This window comes from Syngnathus scovelli, chromosome 13 (genome assembly GCF_024217435.2).
Source record: "Syngnathus scovelli strain Florida chromosome 13, RoL_Ssco_1.2, whole genome shotgun sequence".
Lineage (NCBI taxonomy): Eukaryota > Metazoa > Chordata > Actinopteri > Syngnathiformes > Syngnathidae > Syngnathus > Syngnathus scovelli.
The window spans coordinates 13,373,955-13,393,336 of record NC_090859.1 but is presented as its reverse complement, the minus strand read 5'-3'; the positions used below and the strand labels follow the sequence as shown (position 1 = coordinate 13,393,336).

General features: G+C 41.4%; 1 protein-coding gene across 8 annotated transcripts in view; it reads right to left on the bottom strand.

Moving 5' to 3' along the window:
• The window catches only part of vav2 (vav 2 guanine nucleotide exchange factor), a 65,442-nt gene that overhangs the window by 31,411 nt on the left and 14,649 nt on the right, over nt 1–19,382 (bottom strand). For all 8 annotated transcript variants that reach the window (XM_049738096.2, XM_049738099.2, XM_049738097.2 and 5 more), the window contains exon 2: nt 14,120–14,236. In XM_049738096.2, the coding sequence (XP_049594053.1) occupies nt 14,120–14,236 (117 nt within the window). The remainder of the gene's footprint in view (nt 1–14,119; nt 14,237–19,382) is intronic.

Here is a 19,382-nt window from a genome sequence, read left to right as displayed (position 1 = left end):
AAAGAGGGGAATGGTGGTGGGGACTCCAAAAAATCTCAGGATGGACCACTGCTCGTCTTTTTTTTTTTATCATCTGGCATCTTACATGAAATACGGCGAGATCATTATTACAATGTAAATGTCCCTGTCGGACAAAAATGACATTTTCATCCCACCACGAAATCCCTTCATTGATTTGAGACTAAAATGCATTTCAGCAAACATGGGCTATCCATTCAGAGTGACTATCAGAAAACGATCAATTGCGATATCTACACTGTTGGAAAACGATTTCATTATCAGGAAAGGAAGCAATTGCAAAAGTAATAAACCCGAGATCCGTTCAAACAACTGCCGTGTTCAGGAGCAGCTGAGCTTCAAACTAAATATATCATTCCGGAAACAATTCCATTCCAGAGAAAGGAAAGACATCAGATTTATCACCAAAAAAGTGTTGGATTTTATAATAACATGTTATGTGAACTGGAAATTCTGAATTGGCTGGAGATGTGAGTCTGGGACAAATCCAAATCCAGTCCATGTGAATTCCTCTGGTACTGAAAAAGATGTCATCAGACTTTATTAAATCAAGACGGATGGATTTAAAGTGTCTGGGATTTGGATCTGGCCGTCAGAAAAAAAAAGCCAAAGTGTCAGTCTTGCGATTGAATCCATAGTTTCCGAAAATGAAGTCCATAGCTGTCCTTTTTGTGATCTTCAAATGACTCCATCCATCTTCAATTTGAAGCTTGGGCGAAATTGATTTGCAAGAAAAGTAAATCCATCTGCCTGGACATTAATTTGGACTCATCTCAATTAAACGCCTCTGGTGTTTGCAATCGTTCTGGATTTACCAAAACTACCCAGACAATCAAATCAGAAACCTTCAAGACATTTTATGTACGGGTCATGACATCTGCGTGGGTAGCGGGTGAGAGGCGATCCAAACTGCCCCAAAGGCTCGTCTGGCCTATGTCCATCTTTTTTTCTGTCTATTTTGGCGGAACCTGGCTTCTTTCACGAGGGGAGGGGGGGTGACATGATAAATCCCTGAAGACTGTGATTCACCCGCCATCGCCTTCAGTCAACGACACAAGTCTTTTTATTTCCCTTGGGAAAATAGTTGTAAAAAAGTTGGAACCAAATTCAACCGATTTGGGATGCACAAGAAGTAGACATTAAACCACGACTGACCGAGGTTCAATCAAACGATCAAGCTTTTCCATGAGAAAAGTTACGGATGACTTTGCTGATAGCGGGCGAGGTTCTATCTTATTTATTGTGAGGCTACTTCTTCATTTTGATAAGAGAAATGGCTGCTTTCTCTTCACTGCCACTCACTTTGGGCGAGAGATTGGAGTCTTATCTGATCTCACGGACATCACGAGGGTCCAGAGCCATAACAAGAGGAGACAGACCTAAGCCATAAAGAAACACTACAAATTACAAATAAGCCATTTATAGTCAAGATAGAATATTAATTAATTAGCATTACAAAAATATCAAATATTATCTCCAATGTGCTCTTGAGCTGAATAATTTAGACATATTCTAGTATTATATAAGACTTCATTAAGGCCCAAGGGTATATCTAGTTCATTTTCCACAACTGGCGGTCTATTAATGAGCAAAAAATAAAAATAAAAACTTGACTCATTTGTCCGGAAGGGCTTTTCGCACAGGAGTTACCCGATATTTGTGTTGCCACGATGTCAACGCGATGAGCTCAAGTCACTCTTAAAAGAGTGTAAATGACCTCGTGTGCAAACAAACTGCACGGGGATCCACCTACACACACACACATACACACACTCGTGTGCCTTTCGGGCGTGCCTCAAGGAATCCACAGAGGGACAACACTGCTTTGTCGTTTCGCCTACGGTTGACTGAGCTGAACGAGCTTGCAAGAGACATCAGAAGCTGTGAATTCCCAAAACAGTGTAAACAGATATGAGACAAAAGATGTCATTTCATCTATATTCAAAAATCGATTTAAAAAAAAAAAAGAATTGAGGGCAGGCAAGGTTCTATTTATTGATGCAATACTGAGTCGGCATAAATCACCGCCATACAAGTGGGCTGCATAACAGAGTGATGGATGTTACATCATTTCCTCTTATCACTTTTCACTGGACTCCTTTTTTTTTTCAGTATCGGAAGCTCTAGCTGGGGGAAGAATCCCTTTAGGAAGCTACACAGTAACCCGACATACATTTCAAATTTATACCTTATCATTTTCATTCTCCCTCCCATACCGAGAGGGAGAAATTTAGTGATGGAATATGGAAGGTGTCGCTTAGTGTGAGATAAAGATGCCTGTTCTACCCGAAGGGAGGGAAAAGGGAAGCTATTTCATTTTCAGGCACAAGTTGACTAGCTATTACTATTCCCAACACGGCGGCGTAAAGATGTCATGTTACGGTTTTTGAGCTTTAAAAAGGTTGAGATGGGCCAGTGTGTGTGTCTGCTTGGTTCCGCAGTGACATAATGTTGATCCATTTCCCAGGCGCCATCCAGAGCCAAGATGTAATTCATCAAACCGCATTTTGTCTGATCACATAAGTGCTGTCATTAATTATATTAGACATACAACCTTCATTAGTAAAACGAGCCTAAGAGAGGGCGGAGCAACAAAAAAAAAAAATTTAAGATGAACTCATTAGACAGCGAGCTTTGTTTAACACACACGCGACATTAATGACTCAAGTAAACGAGGGAGATCAACAGACTTGTGGAATCAATAAAATATTCAACCGCTGTTTGCGCACTTAGCTGAACAATGGAGCCGCCCTTGTTGCTTATTCTGAGGAGCATCGGCTTGTTTGTCCATAATGAGCTTCCTCATTACGCTACGGAAGGAAGGATGTGTGATATTGGAGGGCAGGTGAGAAAATGGGTGAGAGAGAGAAGTGTGAACAGGATTTAAATGAGCACACATTCACTGGCAGCACAATTTAACACCGCAAATAAGAAAGCTTCGCCGTGATTCCATCCCAGCATAAGTTGAAGTCAACAAATGTGTTTTTGTAGAGTCAACAAATGTACTGCGGTATTATATGAAGTCATCAATGACTTCATTTTGTGAATTAGCACAATCTATTAAGGTCCTAGACAAAGACTGTGTCAAGAAATATGACATACAGGGGCGGCGCTAGAGGAGGGGCTGCGAGGGCACTGCCTCCCTTTGAAATATTCAAATGCAGATTGTGAATATAATAGAAACTAAAAAAAATTTGATTTCAAATTGTTGTTTTTCTTAAAAAAACTTTTTTTCTGCTTTTTTTTTAAAGAGATATCCTTTGCCACCCCATGCCCCCCCCCCCCCAAGGGAGAAAAATCCTAGCTCCGCCACTGATTACAAACCCCCAATCCATACAGATTCATTTGGTACATCATAAAATCAACCATGATGATATCTGTCGTTAAATATGATATAAAAAGAAAACATGCATGGGATTTAACTGTTGTAAATAGAAGCTCGACTTTTAAATCTTGGTGGCTCGAGAATGGGAATGAGGCAAAACAGCAATCAAATTAATCATAGAACTTAACAGACCATAACTATCTTGCTCGGCTGACTTTAATTCCGTCCATTTGCATTGACTGGCGCGCTCTTCTAATTTGCAAGCATTCTAGAGTTGACACATTCACTGTCGATTTAATAGGAACAACCGGTTCCTATTTATAGTCAGGCGTGAATTTCATGCGGGAAATGAAGCACGTTCCTCAATTTACAACGTTTTTAGGTTTTTATGTGCGACCACAGCAATGGCATGTAAACCGTTTGACGTTTTGCAACATTTAAAGGGAAGATTTGTATGTGTCATCAAAATAAAATGAAAAAAGTTTAGCATCTGGGGAGTTTTTTGTTTTCTTGACTCACCATCCATTGGCCGACCTCCAGCTGTCTCATGAATCATCCTGATGTGTTTTGTCTGCTAAGAGATGACGCGATGCCGCATTAACCTCGCCGCGGCTGACGTCAGTGACTCAAAAGCGCTCCAGTAAAACTCAACTCACATTTTTTTAATTATCTTCGATATATACCAAAAGCTTAAAAGTCCTTCTTATCTGAACTGGGTATGGAAGAAGAAATTAAATCACAGCATATTAATCAAAACAGGCTTTGTTTTCCCCATTAACATTATTTCAAAAACATAATTAAAAAATTAAAAAAAGGGCAATTTAATAATACAAATCCAACGTTTAATTTGATTTAAAAAATCTGAATATTAGCATATTTATTTTTTTCATTTCCCACCCATTTTTCTTATGATTAAAGTTTTTAAAAATTCAAACAAGGGCACAGACAAGAGACTACAAGGATAATCCAGATTTTCCTATTTTCATCAAAGTATTAGAAGTGACGGATAAATCAAAGTGGGCTGGATCGGCACCATCATGCTAATCTCTTAATACCTTTGCACAAAACCTGTCCTGAGTGATATTAAAGGAGCGCTGATCCACATAGACACCATTTAGAACAACGTCAGGGGAGATAATGAGGCGTGCATCAAAACACGACTCGGATTCATTTCTCTCCAGTCACGTTGAGTCCTCTTTTCTTATTAGCTTGCATTAATGACCGGGCCGTACTGCGGCAGTCACAAGCGCTTTTGTTCACAGCGTGAGATAAAATCCAGCCCGCCACCTCGGCTTTCATTACAAATGTTCCCCCCTTCAATACGTTTTCCAGTGGTTGAAAATATGGCCTTCATTTGTGGTGGGAATGAGATAAAGACAGAGAAGCTTTGTAGAGAAGATGCCCTGAAGGGGCGTTTGACTGCCTTAAAGAGATTGATCGGCTGTTAGCGGTTCACACTGATGTTTCATGACATTATCTCTGGATCAAAAATATGAGAAGGCAAAGGCAAGTCATAAAAATAACAACTAGCAGCATAATAAGAGGAATCAGGCCATTAAATTGTTGCTGTGTGTCTCAAAGTTTTAGCATCAAATAAACTAGCCGCTATGAATATTTCGCATAATAAACTAGAACTTGTCAATTCTGCCCTTCTAAACTCCAAATCTGAATACCTCCGCATACCCGAAAGACGCAAAATCGATAAATCACCCTGAGCCGTCTTTTCGTTAGAAAACGTGGCGCTAATTAGAAGTCGGAATATGTCGGAGGCTCATACTACGTAATCTCCTCAAACACGTGATTGACTGATATTTTAAGGGTTTGCATCTTAATCTCGGGATTTACCGATTACTAAACTAACGCAATTATCGCAACATTCGTTAAGACACAATCTGTTATCACGAGTGCACGCATGCAAATCGTCTCACTGATTAAATACAAATAAGCCTGGCAAAACACTTTAAGCGGGTCATGTTTGTATTTGTTTATGCGCCTGCCCATGTTGAGCAATATTTGTTTTATGGCTGTATTAGCCTAATTGGCCACATTCTTATCGTCTATTTACGAGGTTATTGAAGTGTCGAAACCAATCAGAATGGCGACGGGTAAGCGATGGAAGCCATAAAAGCTGCTTGGATTTCTCTCTCTACAGACACTGCGAGCAAGTTTCGCTTCCAGCAATTAGAATTTTATGATCGTAACACTTTTGAGCACATCGTGATGTCGGCATTATTTCGAAGTAAATCTCTTGACGTGCCGGGACAAGCCCCCGGGCAAGCAGAATTATTACATGAGTACATTTTATGTTGAAAAACGATATAATACCGTTGTGGTCCTAAAATGCAAAATATAAACGCCTTGAGATAAGAGTTTCATTATACCGTGACTCAACTCAAAACACCCATTTCGAAACCAACGGCAATTCATCCATTCATGTCTCGACCTTGTATTCGGAATCTTCTAGAAGGACCCAGATGGCCCGCTTTCATGGCAAGAAACAAAAATGATCACATCTTTTCTCCAGGCTTCAAATTAAAGCCCGTCATTGATTTACACTTTATAGTCCTGCACGGATGGCGAATCCCTTTCTGGAGGACAGATATAAAATAAACAAAAACAAATGCTGCCACTGTGCTGAGGTTAAGCCTGAGGTTATTACTTCACAAGAGGATATTTCTATTCATCTTTGCCAGGAGGAGGACGGCGGACACAAACATCCGTCCGTCCGCACACAATCCTAAATCGGCACGCACGCAGACGAGAAAAGACCTGGCCTATATTTGTCATCTCAAAAGATCCCCAAGGCGTATAACCGAATCAATATTTAAATGACAGACTTCATAAACAGGATGGGTTTTCACCTCGGTCAAAAAATACTTTCCTCAGACACTGCAATGCATCAGAAAACTACATTATGACCACTGCCGACTGCAGCAAGTATCTTCCAGGAGAAATCTGTTCAGGTAATTAACGAACAATTATCACCGTAACGGCTTTGAGACAGCTAATCCTTTTTCGGTCTCATTAAAAGGGGGTCTACCTGCCATCTTGTGATTACATCTACGTACGCTAACAGTCTAAAGGCGAGTCTTAACGGCATAGCCTTTGCCACCGTTCTCAGCCTCATTATCCTCCAGAATTAGAAGGCCAATTACAGGGCATTAGCTTGACAGCAGGATAGCCACCATTAGCTTACACATAAAACTCACCACCCAGCTAGCTACAAACAAATAAACAGTCGGATATTGGATGTTTTTCGTTCGCCAATAAGCTTTGCCGAGTATCCAATAATGTGCCTGGACATAAAAAAAGATGGAAAGGATGAAAACTTTTGTGTTTTTTGTAAAGGCAGATGTTTCTTCTGTGGTTTGGGATTGAACTCCCTGAGACTATATTTCAGAACTGCAGTTAGCTTAATCAAAGATGGGGATAAACAAAGTAACAAAGAGCAGATTCTGGCAGTAGGAGAGGTCAATGATGGCAGCCAAAGTCTTCATTAAATCCTGACTTCCAGGAAGAGATGGTGTGGGGGAGGTGTATTAGAAAAAAAACGACACCGGGTAGCCATGTCCCCTGGGAGCAGTATTATTAGACGGACAGATGAGGCGAACAAAGGATAATGTGACTGCTCTGGTAAGATGAGGTCACGGCATAGACAACAAAGGCGTCCCAAGGCAGGATGAAGACGCTGGCTTCAAAGTCGACATTCAAAGATGACTTTAATGCGATCTTTGACCTCTGAATCACTGAGCGTTCGAATCATTCCGTGTCATGTTGGAGGCAAATTCAAAATTTTGTCTTGCTGTGGTCTTATTTCAGACCCCAGCTGGGATGGGTTTAATATATGTGTGTGTCCATGTGTGTCAGGGTGTGTGTTTGGTTGCCTCTATTACCTCTACATTTGCCGGGCAATTTGCCTACAAGGTTCCCCCTTTTTTTTGCCCACTGTCAGCTGGGACAGCCCCCCCCCCTTACAAGGCCTTTCAAGGGATAAGTGGTTTTCGAGATGAATGGACGGCTGGATGGACAAACACATAAGCAGTGAAATTGTTGTTGAGCGTCACAATAATGAGGACGATTACCAAAACCAAAATAAGCATTTGCTGGAACACGTGACAAAACGTCTGGTTAATATTTTGTCTAAAGATAATAATGTATACTCTTATTCCCTCCCAATTATTAAAAGTTTATTCTACCACCAAACAATATTGACAAGTAAATGGCTTGCTGGAGTAATCATTTAGTCTTTTTTTTATTTTTTATTATGACACCAACAAAAAAATAATTCATCCACCAAGTCATCCTTCTGGCATCCATATTGCGTTATATTTATTTATTGTGTTATATTTATTTATAGATTGTGTTACATTTGCATAATAGGAAATATTCTATAAATAAATATATAATAAATAAAAAATATATAAATAAAAAATAAATATATAAAAATATATATAAAAATAAAAATACAATATAAAAAAAATAAATATATAAATATGATAGCACTGCTTGTATTGTGATACAATCTAGCGAATAACTCCATTAATAACATAAAATTAAATTTTGGAAGGACTCTTACCCAGCAAATATTAATGGGCTATTGCGTAAGCGACGCCTGAGTCCCTCCATGTGTTCTGCTAGAGTCAAATCATTTGTGCTGTCAGGTCTTATCAGTAATCTGTCAGAGTAATAATAAAAAAAGTCAATGATTTTTTTTTCCTCATGACTGCCCACAGAGACGGCTCACTAGTGCCAAAAATTAGCTTGATGTAAATGGGGGCTGCCTTTCTCCGCACCAATTTTGTCTCCCTCCTTTCACAGCAACCGAGTTGCGCTAATGTGCTGCGGCAGATAAAGTTGTACCGCCGTGGATCGAGCACTGATGTGGCCCGGGCCAATCGAGCCGCTTTGTGTCTGTGTAGTTTATGTCGGAGAGACTGTAAAAAAAAAAAAAAAAGAATTGCACCCTGCCTGTCATGGACTGATAAATGATTCCCTGCGAAATATCTCTATTAAATCTGCCATTATCAGGAGAAGGGAAAAAAAAAAAAAAGCCTTTTCAGCCACGTCATTAGCATTGCAATTTATGAGACAGCTCCCGAGCTCGACAAAATCGACCCCCTTGTGTACCTGGCTAATTCAAACCAGATTAGTGGAAATTAGGTAGGGCGGGTATTAATAATGCATCGGACTGGGATGGCCTCGCTTTCTGCTGTTTCATAAATCCACTTCTGGGCATGACGTACTCTCTCTTTTGTGTTGTTTTTTGATGCGTCAGATGATTTTTAAATCAAACAACAGCCGCAAATATTGCGACTCAGCATTTGAGAGGAAGGAAGCTTTTTTTTTCCACACAATTAAACTGCAGATTGGCAATTTGTAATCTCTGACAGTCCAGTTTTGAGTGAGATTGAAGATACCGTTCAGGAATGTTCGGACGAGGCTGATATGATGCGTTCCGATTCGCGCGCGACAACAAAAACAGCCTTCGGATAAAACGGACAACGATTTGTGAGTCATTATGCAACTGCAGCCGAGAACCGGGGGAGAGCTTTGCTAAACCAGACCATGCCAAAAGCATCCAGTAAAGCAGAGAAGCATTTGACCTTAAAATGGAGGGATGGCAAAGGGCTCCAAGGGGATTAAAATGTTCCTTTCCAAAAGGAGGCAAATACAGGACAGGGGTATAAATAGGATGCCGGCCGTCCCTCATCCTGCAGGAAGGGCAACATCCTGTTTAGCTTTCGAGTGACATCAAAAAAATAACAATAATAATAGAACTTGTAAATAAGTCACAACAGAACATCCTCTCCCCTAGAGAGCTTTGGTCTTCTTCATGACGGGAAAAAAAAAAATCACACACATTCTCGTGTGACTTTGAGAACTTTCCGGGTGCATTTGCTGTGTGCGACGGCCCCGGCCCCAGCCGCAGGGTGCTCCGCTTATTGGATTATATATCTCTCAGTAATACAAAAAGTTGTTTTTAAGGTCAGGAGCCTGGGGTAGAAGAAGGGAAGCTGAGATTTAGACACTGCTGTCTTTTGTTGTCGTCACGAAGGTCACTGCGATGAATTTTCGGAGGAGAAAATTCGGGCCTCAAAATAACTATTTTGAGGTTTTTCCAGTAACCTCCACTACGCCACACAACGGCGAAATAAATACACATTCCCCAAACATGAGTGACATGCTAAGCGACACGTTATCATTTCCAAAGAGAGCACACACAGTTGCTAATTTATCAATTTCCCGCTAATTACAGTCCATTACGAGCGTTCCTCCGCATTTTCCGAACGACCGCAAACAAGCGCCGCTGCCGAACGTCTGTGGCCGTCGCTGTCTCTTGCGAATGGTCGCTTCCACCGTCATGAAAGCGATCCAGTGTGATGAGTGTGTGTGCGTGCGGACGTCTGGGCAGTTTTAAAAACCACACGCACAACCGCCGCACTGTTCTCCACAGGGTGGAAACATGCTGTACCAGGAAAGCCCGAGTGTGCGAGCAGACTAACAAAGTATGCACTGTGTGTACGTGTGTGTGTGTGTGTGTGTGTGCACCCTCGGTTGTCCGTATTGGCGGATTTCTGCAGGTGCGGTCGGTAATGTTGTTCACAGCTTGCCGCCTTTTGCTGAACCGGGGCAAGGCCGAAGTTAACAATGTTTCCCTTTTGGAGAGGAAACTGGAGCACAACCACAACCAGAGTTATTTTAAGTCCTGTAATGGTCTGACCTCAAAGTCTCGTATTCTGGGCTAATGATTTGAAGAAAAAAAAAAAAGACTTTTGGGGATTTTTTAAAAAGTTCCTTGGTCTTGCAAGTTCGCTGTGAATGTATTGAGAGGGTCAGTATGATTGGAAAACTACAAAATGATCCATGACACATAAAAGTGTATAGCAAATCCTCTGACGGGAAAAGTGAGCGTAGGCGTGCTGTGCGTGGCATTTAGCGAGCTAGCCTCCCGGCCTCGCTCTTTCATCACAAAGGGCGGCTGGCGTGTCCCCGAGCTAAGAGCCTCTTCATTGCTGGAGATGTCACTCTTAGATATTTGAAGGCACGCCCGATTATTAGGAACACTCGTGTACATCTCCATACTTGATTCGCTTGTCGTTTCTAGTTGACTCCTCCTTTTTTCTCCTCACATCTGGCTGCTTTGAGGGAGGATCCAGCGGGAAACTCATTTCGCCGCTATCATTGAGCCTGTCTTGGTCCATCCCCCCCCCCCTCCTCTCTTCTCCTCTGTGTCAAGCTTTCAGCCTGATCTCCATAATGCCGTTTCTGGCAGGAGGGGCTGGATGTGCTTTGTCCAGGGCGAGGCTGGAGCAGGTACTCGCCCAATTTTGGCTGACAGCGCAGCGTGTAAGGCCCACACACACAGTCAGAGGTTGTGGAAACTGTCAGAAAGAGTCAGTCACTAAACTCCCAAATTAACCAAATGTTCCCACCCATTGTGCGTTGATTATGTTAATCTACATTCTTTTATTCTTTTATTCTTTCCCATTATTATTTTTTTAAAATCAGAATAGTCTGATAATATTTTGGTAATAAATAATAAATATATAACATTTTCTTTAACATATTATATATATTTTTTAATTCCGAATAATGAATAATAAATATATAAATTAACATATAATAAATAAATAACCTGCAAAGAAAAAGAAGACTAAATGCAATATGTTCTTGATCGTTTCCGTCTTGTTTGCTCGTGGTTGGTGCCGCAGCACCTCACCAGGGAGGCATCAGAGAAAAAATGCCCAAGGCTCCTCAATCGGTTCCTATTGTTGTGGTGGAGCACCTGCTACAAAATAATTAGGTCATATCTCAGTCAGTCACGCAAGTGTCACAATCGATGTCTCTTCATCCTTTATTAGTTTTCTGGGGTGATGTTTACAAACGCTAATTAGTACTTCAAGTGGGGAAAGTTTGAACTTTAGTAGTCCGCTCTACTGCCCAACACGTGGGGAAATTAATGACGAGGAGCACGGAGGAGGACCTCAATTATGTGTCCACTGCAGGGGGGGTGTTAATAACGCAATAAGGAGCCTGACTGTAAGCTTTTATTGATAATTGAATTACATTACGTCAAGCGCAACGCTCCACGGGGGGGAGGGGGGAGCACAATGTTAATTACATTGTGGAACATTGAAATCAATTTCAAATGATCAATGACTAAAACATTTGGGGATCAGAACTAAACTCCGTCCGTCATCCTTCTCTAAAAGCATTCTATAATGCTTTCCGCTAGTAATGAGAATATCATGTCATCCATTCAGTTTAATTTCCATTTTACAGCCCTTTCATCGACTCCAGCCGAGACTTGATGGCCCGTGGTTTAGCGCGAGAGGTGGCGGGTTGTGTACGTGTGTCCATCTGCCTACCTCCAGCATTGAGATGTGCCCCATCTCCATGAAGACATTTAACGGCAGCCCTGACGGTGCGCTCAATGATCCGATCGACTTGGGTGGTTATTTCCACTTCTCTGGTCACAAACATCTGACGCTGTGACTTTTGTTTAATTCCATTGCTACGATTTTGAGACTCCAAGCATAATATCTCAAACAGCAAATCTGAGAATCCGACGGATTGCTCAGCAACCACCTGTGTCTAGATGAATTGCCGTAACAAGCTGTGGGGATAATGAGGTCATGGGAGATAGAGACAGAAGGGGGGGGGGGGGGGGGGGGAGTATAAGCACAGAAGGGAGAGGAAGTCGCCATTTATAATTCATGTCAAATGAATTATCATCAGTACTGTGGCATTTGGAATGAATTATTGATCATGTCTAGGAAGAACTTGCAGTCGGGGGTCCTGATGGACGTAAGAGGGCAGAGTAAGCCGACACTAAAGTGTCTGCTGGCACTAGAAGGATGTCTTCCCAGTAGCTAATGAAGATTTAGTTGGTCTGATGAGATTCCCGGCGTGGTGCGAGTGGTACGTTCCAGATGTTGGCCGCGCTGGATCGGGATGTTTTTTGGTTGCCACAGAGAACAGGGCGGAAATGAAAGGAGCGAGGTTCAGTTTGGAAACGATTAGGAGAAGCAGAAGGAGTAATCAAACATCTCCAAGCAATGGCAATCTCAGTAGCCTCGCATTGTGGCTTTCCGTGCCTCGAGATTTGTGTTAGCCCGACTCGGAGTGGGTGTGAGATGAATGAGTGAGGAGCAGTGGAGATCAAGTGATGATGAAGAAGAGATGAATGGGGAAGTTATTTGGTGGATTTTTTCCCAACATACTCGTGTTGATTTGGAAGAAAATGACCTTCAAGTGAATTTATTTATTTAATTTAATTTAATTTAATATTATTTAATTTAATTTAATTGGAGTGTATTTAATTATTATTCACTTTCGTACACTTGACCGGACCTTCACAATCGAGTCTCAAAATGAAAATTTCCAAATATAGCACTCTTTAACCAAGGCGGGAACTCTGACAGGAAGTTACCTTCCCTCTCCGGGTTCCAGAATAAAATTACCAAACTGTTGATCGATGCCTAACAGGTGCAAGGCTAATTATGCTAATCACGGCAACAGCCAAATAAACTGATTGCCGTGTTCATTTAAATGACAGCAATGTTCCTTCGGTGGCTAATTAAAATAGGTTGGGAGAACGGGAAACGAGGCGGCTGGGTTTGGATGAAAGGGGGGTGTTTAAATAAAAATGTTCTCTGGGGTCTACTGTAATACGCTGCATTTCATTGGTTTAATGATGTCATAATGAATTTGTAATGATGGGGGCTGGCTTAGGATGCACAAAACGTAGCAAGGTGATACCAGACAATATTCGCTCGTTAGGAGTCCGAGAAGGCTCCGATTTGATCCCATGGGATGCGGCAATTGCATTTTTTGCAAGTTGACCCAAATCTAGTCATCATTAGAGGAAAAGGTGGTGAACAGAGATCAGGAGATGTGAACTCTGACACCCACTGTTGAAGTATTAAAAAGGGGAACCAGAGCTGGCTGATTGTTTGGAGATGATTCTTCTCCTCACAGTCCTGCTTGCATAACTTAATTCCAGATCAGTAAAATCCAGAATATATATAAATTAAACATGGACGCGTTTGAAAAAGATGGCTATCATCGCATTGCTTGCCACAAAAGAAAGATAAACAGCTCGATTTTAACATTCTCTCCGAGTCATGTCCTCACTTTAAATGTAAGTCACATTAGTCGGGATCTACTCAGTTCGATATATGAAAATGCGATGTTTGGCTTTAATGAAAAATCAATAGTGAGACAAGCCCGCCACCAGCGAGACCCAACAAAAGCAATTTCCAAATTGACGTACGGAAGCCCGATGTGATTGATTCTGACTGCTCTTTGATTTTAATACCATTCACTGTGAGCTCATTGACTGCCAAACGTCGTCTTGCGGTTTATCTACAAACCGCCAAGAGTCCTTGTCTGCTTTTTCTTTCTCTCCCAGTTTATTTATCAGGCTTTTCGTCACGCCAGGATGGAAATGTTCTATGATATTAGACAACTCACTGAAATGAGGAGATAAGAGGTTTGTACTTGTAATTAATCACGGTGCAATCTTTATGGAGAAGGCACCTCCGGAGGAGTGGAATCCAAATTTGTTGAGCCTTGTCTGACACGAGACTGAATTAACTTTCTTACCGCACGGGAAACATAATCATCAGTCGTCAAAATCAATTTAGCATCACAATCTTTGCTTTAACTAGAATCGAAAATAGGAATGCTACAAATCAAATACTGTGAAAAAGTTGCGTCCTGGCATGTCTGACGCAAGCATCTGGTTACGTAAATGTTCAAAAATGCACTCACCTTGCCAAAGTCTCTGACATCAAAGAGGTCGAAAGGGTCAAACAGCTCACTGTTCCGCAGGCCAAATTTGTCATGGCAGATCTTGAGGAATGTCCGGATGTTCTTCAGACAAAGGAACTAGAAGAGACAGACAATTCGGATTAATTGCTTGGTGTGATTTGCTGTTGTGTCATTCATTCATTTTTATTTTTATGTTATCTTATGTTATGTTATATGTTATGTTATGTTATGTTATGCTATGCTATGCTATGCTATGCTATGCTATGCTATGCTATGCTATGTTATGTTATGTTATGTTATGTTATGTTATGTTATGTTATGTTATGTTATGTTATGTTATGTTATGTTATGTTATGTATTATTGTTATGAACTTCAGGGCCACTGTACAAAACAGACTAATGAAAAAAAAAACAAAATGCTTCCTCCTAGACAGCCGAAAGTTTCATCTAAACACATTCCTGAAGTTTGCACTTGGATTCAATGAGTAAGGCTACAAGCAGCGTTGGTCATCACGCCTCATGCTGGGTTTAGTACCCGCATGTCTTTCAGATAGCAACCATTGCACCAGGTGAAGTATGCTCCGGAGCATCAAGCGTTGAAAAAAAATACACAATGTTCTCCGGCAAGCTTAATGAGATGCAAGGCTTCCTGTTGCTCCAATTGACCAAGTGAGACATGTTAGGTGTCAGCCTGCTGAACTAATTAGCTTTCATAGTTTGAACCGAGGAACATAATCAAGTCGAGCTAAAGCGCCGCTTTCATCTGATACCAGATCTGGATTCCGGGATTTTGCTGGATTTTAGCAGGCCACACCTGAGAGACTCGCTGATTCATTCTCATTCAAGTGTGCACGTCTGCTCAGTGCCAGTGTCACGGGTGAAGACACCACGAGAGATCCGCCCCTTACGCCGCTTAAAAAGAAACGGGATTGGTTGCCCGCTGGATTGACATTTGCGGTTCAGTGGCAAAGGTTATCGAGTCTGGGAATCCTCACCTGCAGTAGGGGGGGTTGTTCCAGCACGTATATGAAAGGGTAACATTTGCTGAAGAGAAGAAGAATGTGTCTGACATTCTAATGCATGTTTAGAGATAAGAGCAGAAAAGCAGCCGGCGATGATCTGACTGGCGGGAAGGAAAAAAAAAAAAAGGGAAAAAACTGTGGGCAAGCGAGAAGGTACATTATATTGTAAAAGAAGTTGAAAGCGCCTCCAGACACTATAAAATCAGCGGAGACTTTTTAGGTTTGGAAACTACAGATTGGATCACGGCTGCAATACTATTTAAATTTAGTCCATTAATCCACTTTTTGGTTTGGAGCCACATTGTAAAACAGCCATTCGTGCTTTTTACGTGTTACAATAAAATTCAATTGCAAATTAGAAAAGTGAGCAGGTGTTTTATTCTTTTTTTGGAGGGTTTTCGATTATTAACTCGTTTTGTGGCCATTTTTTTTTTTTTACCTGTTTGTATGGTGAATCCAAACAAAGACAGAAAAATACAGATGGTAGATTGTTGCCATGGGAGCCGATATCAAGCATGAGAAGATTTTCTTTTAAATGGCTGCTTAAAAAAAATGACACTGCTAACAACAAGAAAAAAAAAACGTCTTCAGAGACACCCACCTGTCAGCCACCTTCACGACAACGATTGATACCACAAAACAGACTGAAGTCAAAAAATAGAAGCAGTCTGGGACAACTCCAACAAAAAAAAAAAATCTGTTTATCCTTAAACTGACACAGCTACTCCCAAAAGTGACTGACTGAGATGCTCGAACCCCGCCCAACCTGCTTCCAGGTCAGCCAGATCTTGAAGTCCGTAAAGAGAAAAGGCCACGCTCCGGCAAATTGGAGGAGACCACGCATGAATAATTCATAGCAAAGCATGCAAATGTGTTAATCTTATCCTATTAGCCCTAAAAGCCTGTAAGCAGCCGAGGATCGACCACACTTTTAAGTCTTGTACAACAAGCAGAAGACAAAGCCCAACCAGCTCATTAGCGAGGTGTTAAAATATGCCCTTTAAATAGGACACTAGCATTTTTTTTTTTTTTTTGGTGGGGTTAATCTCCATTACAGAAGAAGATAAATCATCTGAGAGGATGAACTCCAAAGGTGTTGACCACTCTGATGACTACATGATTAAATTAGGTCCACTTTCACCTTTTCTCGGGTCACTCGAAGAAAATAAATGTAAGTCAGATGCGCATATTGGGTTGTAGCTAAAAACAAAAACTTCTTGGGAGAGAAAATCTTTATGAAACTTTATGTCTTCAAGATACAGATCCCCGACTGCGGATTAGATAATTAAATCTTTGTTTGAGAACACCGACAGAGTAGTATTTGCAGTATGAACGATGACTTTAAATGGCCGCCATTAGTGCTGAGCCAAGGGTTGCGACTGAACATTTAGATCTAATTAATTACCCCACCAAAATCGACCACATCTAGATTAAGACTCTTTACTTTGGCTGTGCAATTAGATTTTAAATAATGCAACGAGGGACAAAAAAGAAAAAAAGGGACTTAATGACAAAGGTGAAAAAGGAAATATTCAATACGATTAACTACAGCAGAACATTTCGATTCAGGCGTGTCTGGTTGGAAGTGTTTGGTCTGCGAATCTCCTTCTTGGACATTCATGGAGGTGATCCAAAACCATTTTACAAATGATTTGAGGTCATAAAACAGCTCCGATGAAAGCTGCATGTGCATAATGCCCCCCCCTTCCCGAACCCCAGCTACCATCCACGCTTATACAAATCGGTGTATCCAAGCAACAGGCTTCCACGACTAAAGTGAGAAATTTCCACTCGGGTCCATCCTACACCGAAGGCTTGATGAATGTAGGAAGGTCCGCAGAGACAGCCATGGATCAATGACCAGGTAATTTATGGCATCAGACAACAGAGTCGAAGACTACATTCATCTTTTTCCCTAGTGTCTTCCCCTCGCCGCTTAAACTTGGCAATCCTCTCATGTGAAATGTTACTGCTCACTTTTCTCCACATAAATCCTTCAAGAGCAAATATGCACGCGAGACATTACGGTGACAAAGTTCGCAACTGGGCATAGCGTGGTGGTGACACACGTATGAGTCAAGCATGAGTTAGCTCCTTGACTGATAACCCTTGGGGATTTCCCTACACAAATATTTTTTTTCTGCTAAATGCCCAAGGGGGCTGATTGGACACAATAGACCGGGTCGACACGTAACGTGAAACCGAAAGATCGTGACACTCCCACTTGGCCCATTAGCTAATGTAAGCAAAATTCTGATCCGAAGCTCAAGAGGACCAATGAGTACATTATTAGCACAGGTTGCTTTACCTTTGTTTTAAGGAGCCATTATGTACAGCTCTAAGCTCTTGATGGCCGTGATTATCTCCAAGGTGACTAATGCTATTAACACGGAGAGCGGCCGATTAATTACCCAACTTGCACTGGGGCCCGCTTTAATCAGCATTGCTGCAGCTCGGATGAACATTCAATCATCACATATAAAGAAAAATAAATAAATCTACTCTTTTCTAATTACATTACCGTGCCCAAGATAAATAATTTCAATTTCCAGCATTAAATGGAAACAACTGAAGCTTCAGACTTATTCAAGCATCATCCTTGACAAATATGATTAACTTAAAACCGCAACAAAATTGCAGCAGATGAAGTCAGACAGAAAAAAAAATACAGCACGCCTAAGGATGCGGTATTACATCCTGTTTTGATATATTTCAAGGTTTTATGAAGAAATGTACTCGCTCATGATTAAAACAGGGTTCTTGGAGTCGGTCGGGACAGCTTCGTCATTTTTATGGCATGCTCATAACGGTTGGAGGCTTTGGGGCATTGTAGGCCATTTTAGAAGGAAGGCCTACCTGGCATTCAAACTTTGTGGCTACACTATATAATACATCATGAAAGCTATATTGCATTGGTGTCAAACATAAGGCATGTGGGCCGGATTCGGTCCGCAATATCATTTTATTTGGCCCCTGGAAAAATACTGTCCATGCATCCTTCTAGTATATTTACAAACTGTGGTCCTGGCAAACCTGAATTAACTTCTCACTTGTGACCCGTCAACCGCCCGGGCTCAACTCGGCTAGACCTCGACATCAAGCAGTACAAAAGCTCATCTTTTTTTTAAAAGACAGTAAGAGCGTAGAGCAGAGGTGCCTGAAAAAAAAAAAAAAAAAAAGAGATACTGAGAGCTTTGTCAGGCGGATATAGATGCAATAGAGCGAAGGCCGGGATCAAACGTCCACTTTCTGCCAGTAATCCACCTTGAGAGGGAGGGAGGGCGGGAAGGTGGGAGATGGCAACAGCGGGGAGTATTGCAGAAGAAGAGAGGTGTTGCTCGGAAAAGCTAAAAGGACCTTGCAGTAGAAAATCAGAATCAGGAAATTTGGCTTAGAGATTTTTTTTTTATTGCCGACCAAATTTCTGAACTGGAATTATTTACTGAAACAACTCCATCATTTGCGCCAGTGAGTACGATCTGAAATAAATTCAAACGCTCTCCAGCAGAAGATCCCAAAACGCCGACATCAGCAGCCAAGCGAAGCTCTGAGATATGATTGCCAGATCATCCCGGAGGGCAGAGGTGAGACTCAAAGAGGCGAAAACAGCTTGATAGACCTTTTCTCCTCTCCCCTTCTTTCTCCCACGCACTTGGACTCCGCCTGCAGCACCTCTTTAAAAATAGGAGGCTGAAAAAAAGCTGTCACTCTGGATTTAGCCTACTTTCCAACGTGGCCATTAATTTCAAAGCAGATGGCAAAAAAAAAAAAAAGATGGAGGGTGGGGTGGGGGGGCAGGGGACTCTACACGGCTTCTGAATAACAAAGTGGAGATTGGTGACCAATGAAAAAAGCCTTGGCCATTATTATCGTCTTTATGAAGGTGATATTTCCGAGAAGTTTATCGCTACTAAGAGTGAGCATGACACTAAAGTCATCAAATCGTGGTTATAAACTAGAAGACATTGGGTGATGAATACTGGAGGTTATCATATTTTCCTCGTGGTATGTAATCATCTGTCATGGTACCCTCGTAAACCTTTCCGACGAGAATTTAGAGGTGACGTGTCCGGATTTAAACCGTGAAACAAAAAAAAAAGGCCGACCGGACTACAATGACGTAAAAACAGGTTGCAATAAACAGCAGTGCCATAAAAAAAAAAAAAAAATTGACAACGCCACGTGGCGCTAATAAAGCCGTTAGCCTATATAACCTATAAAATGTGAGATAAGCAATCTCC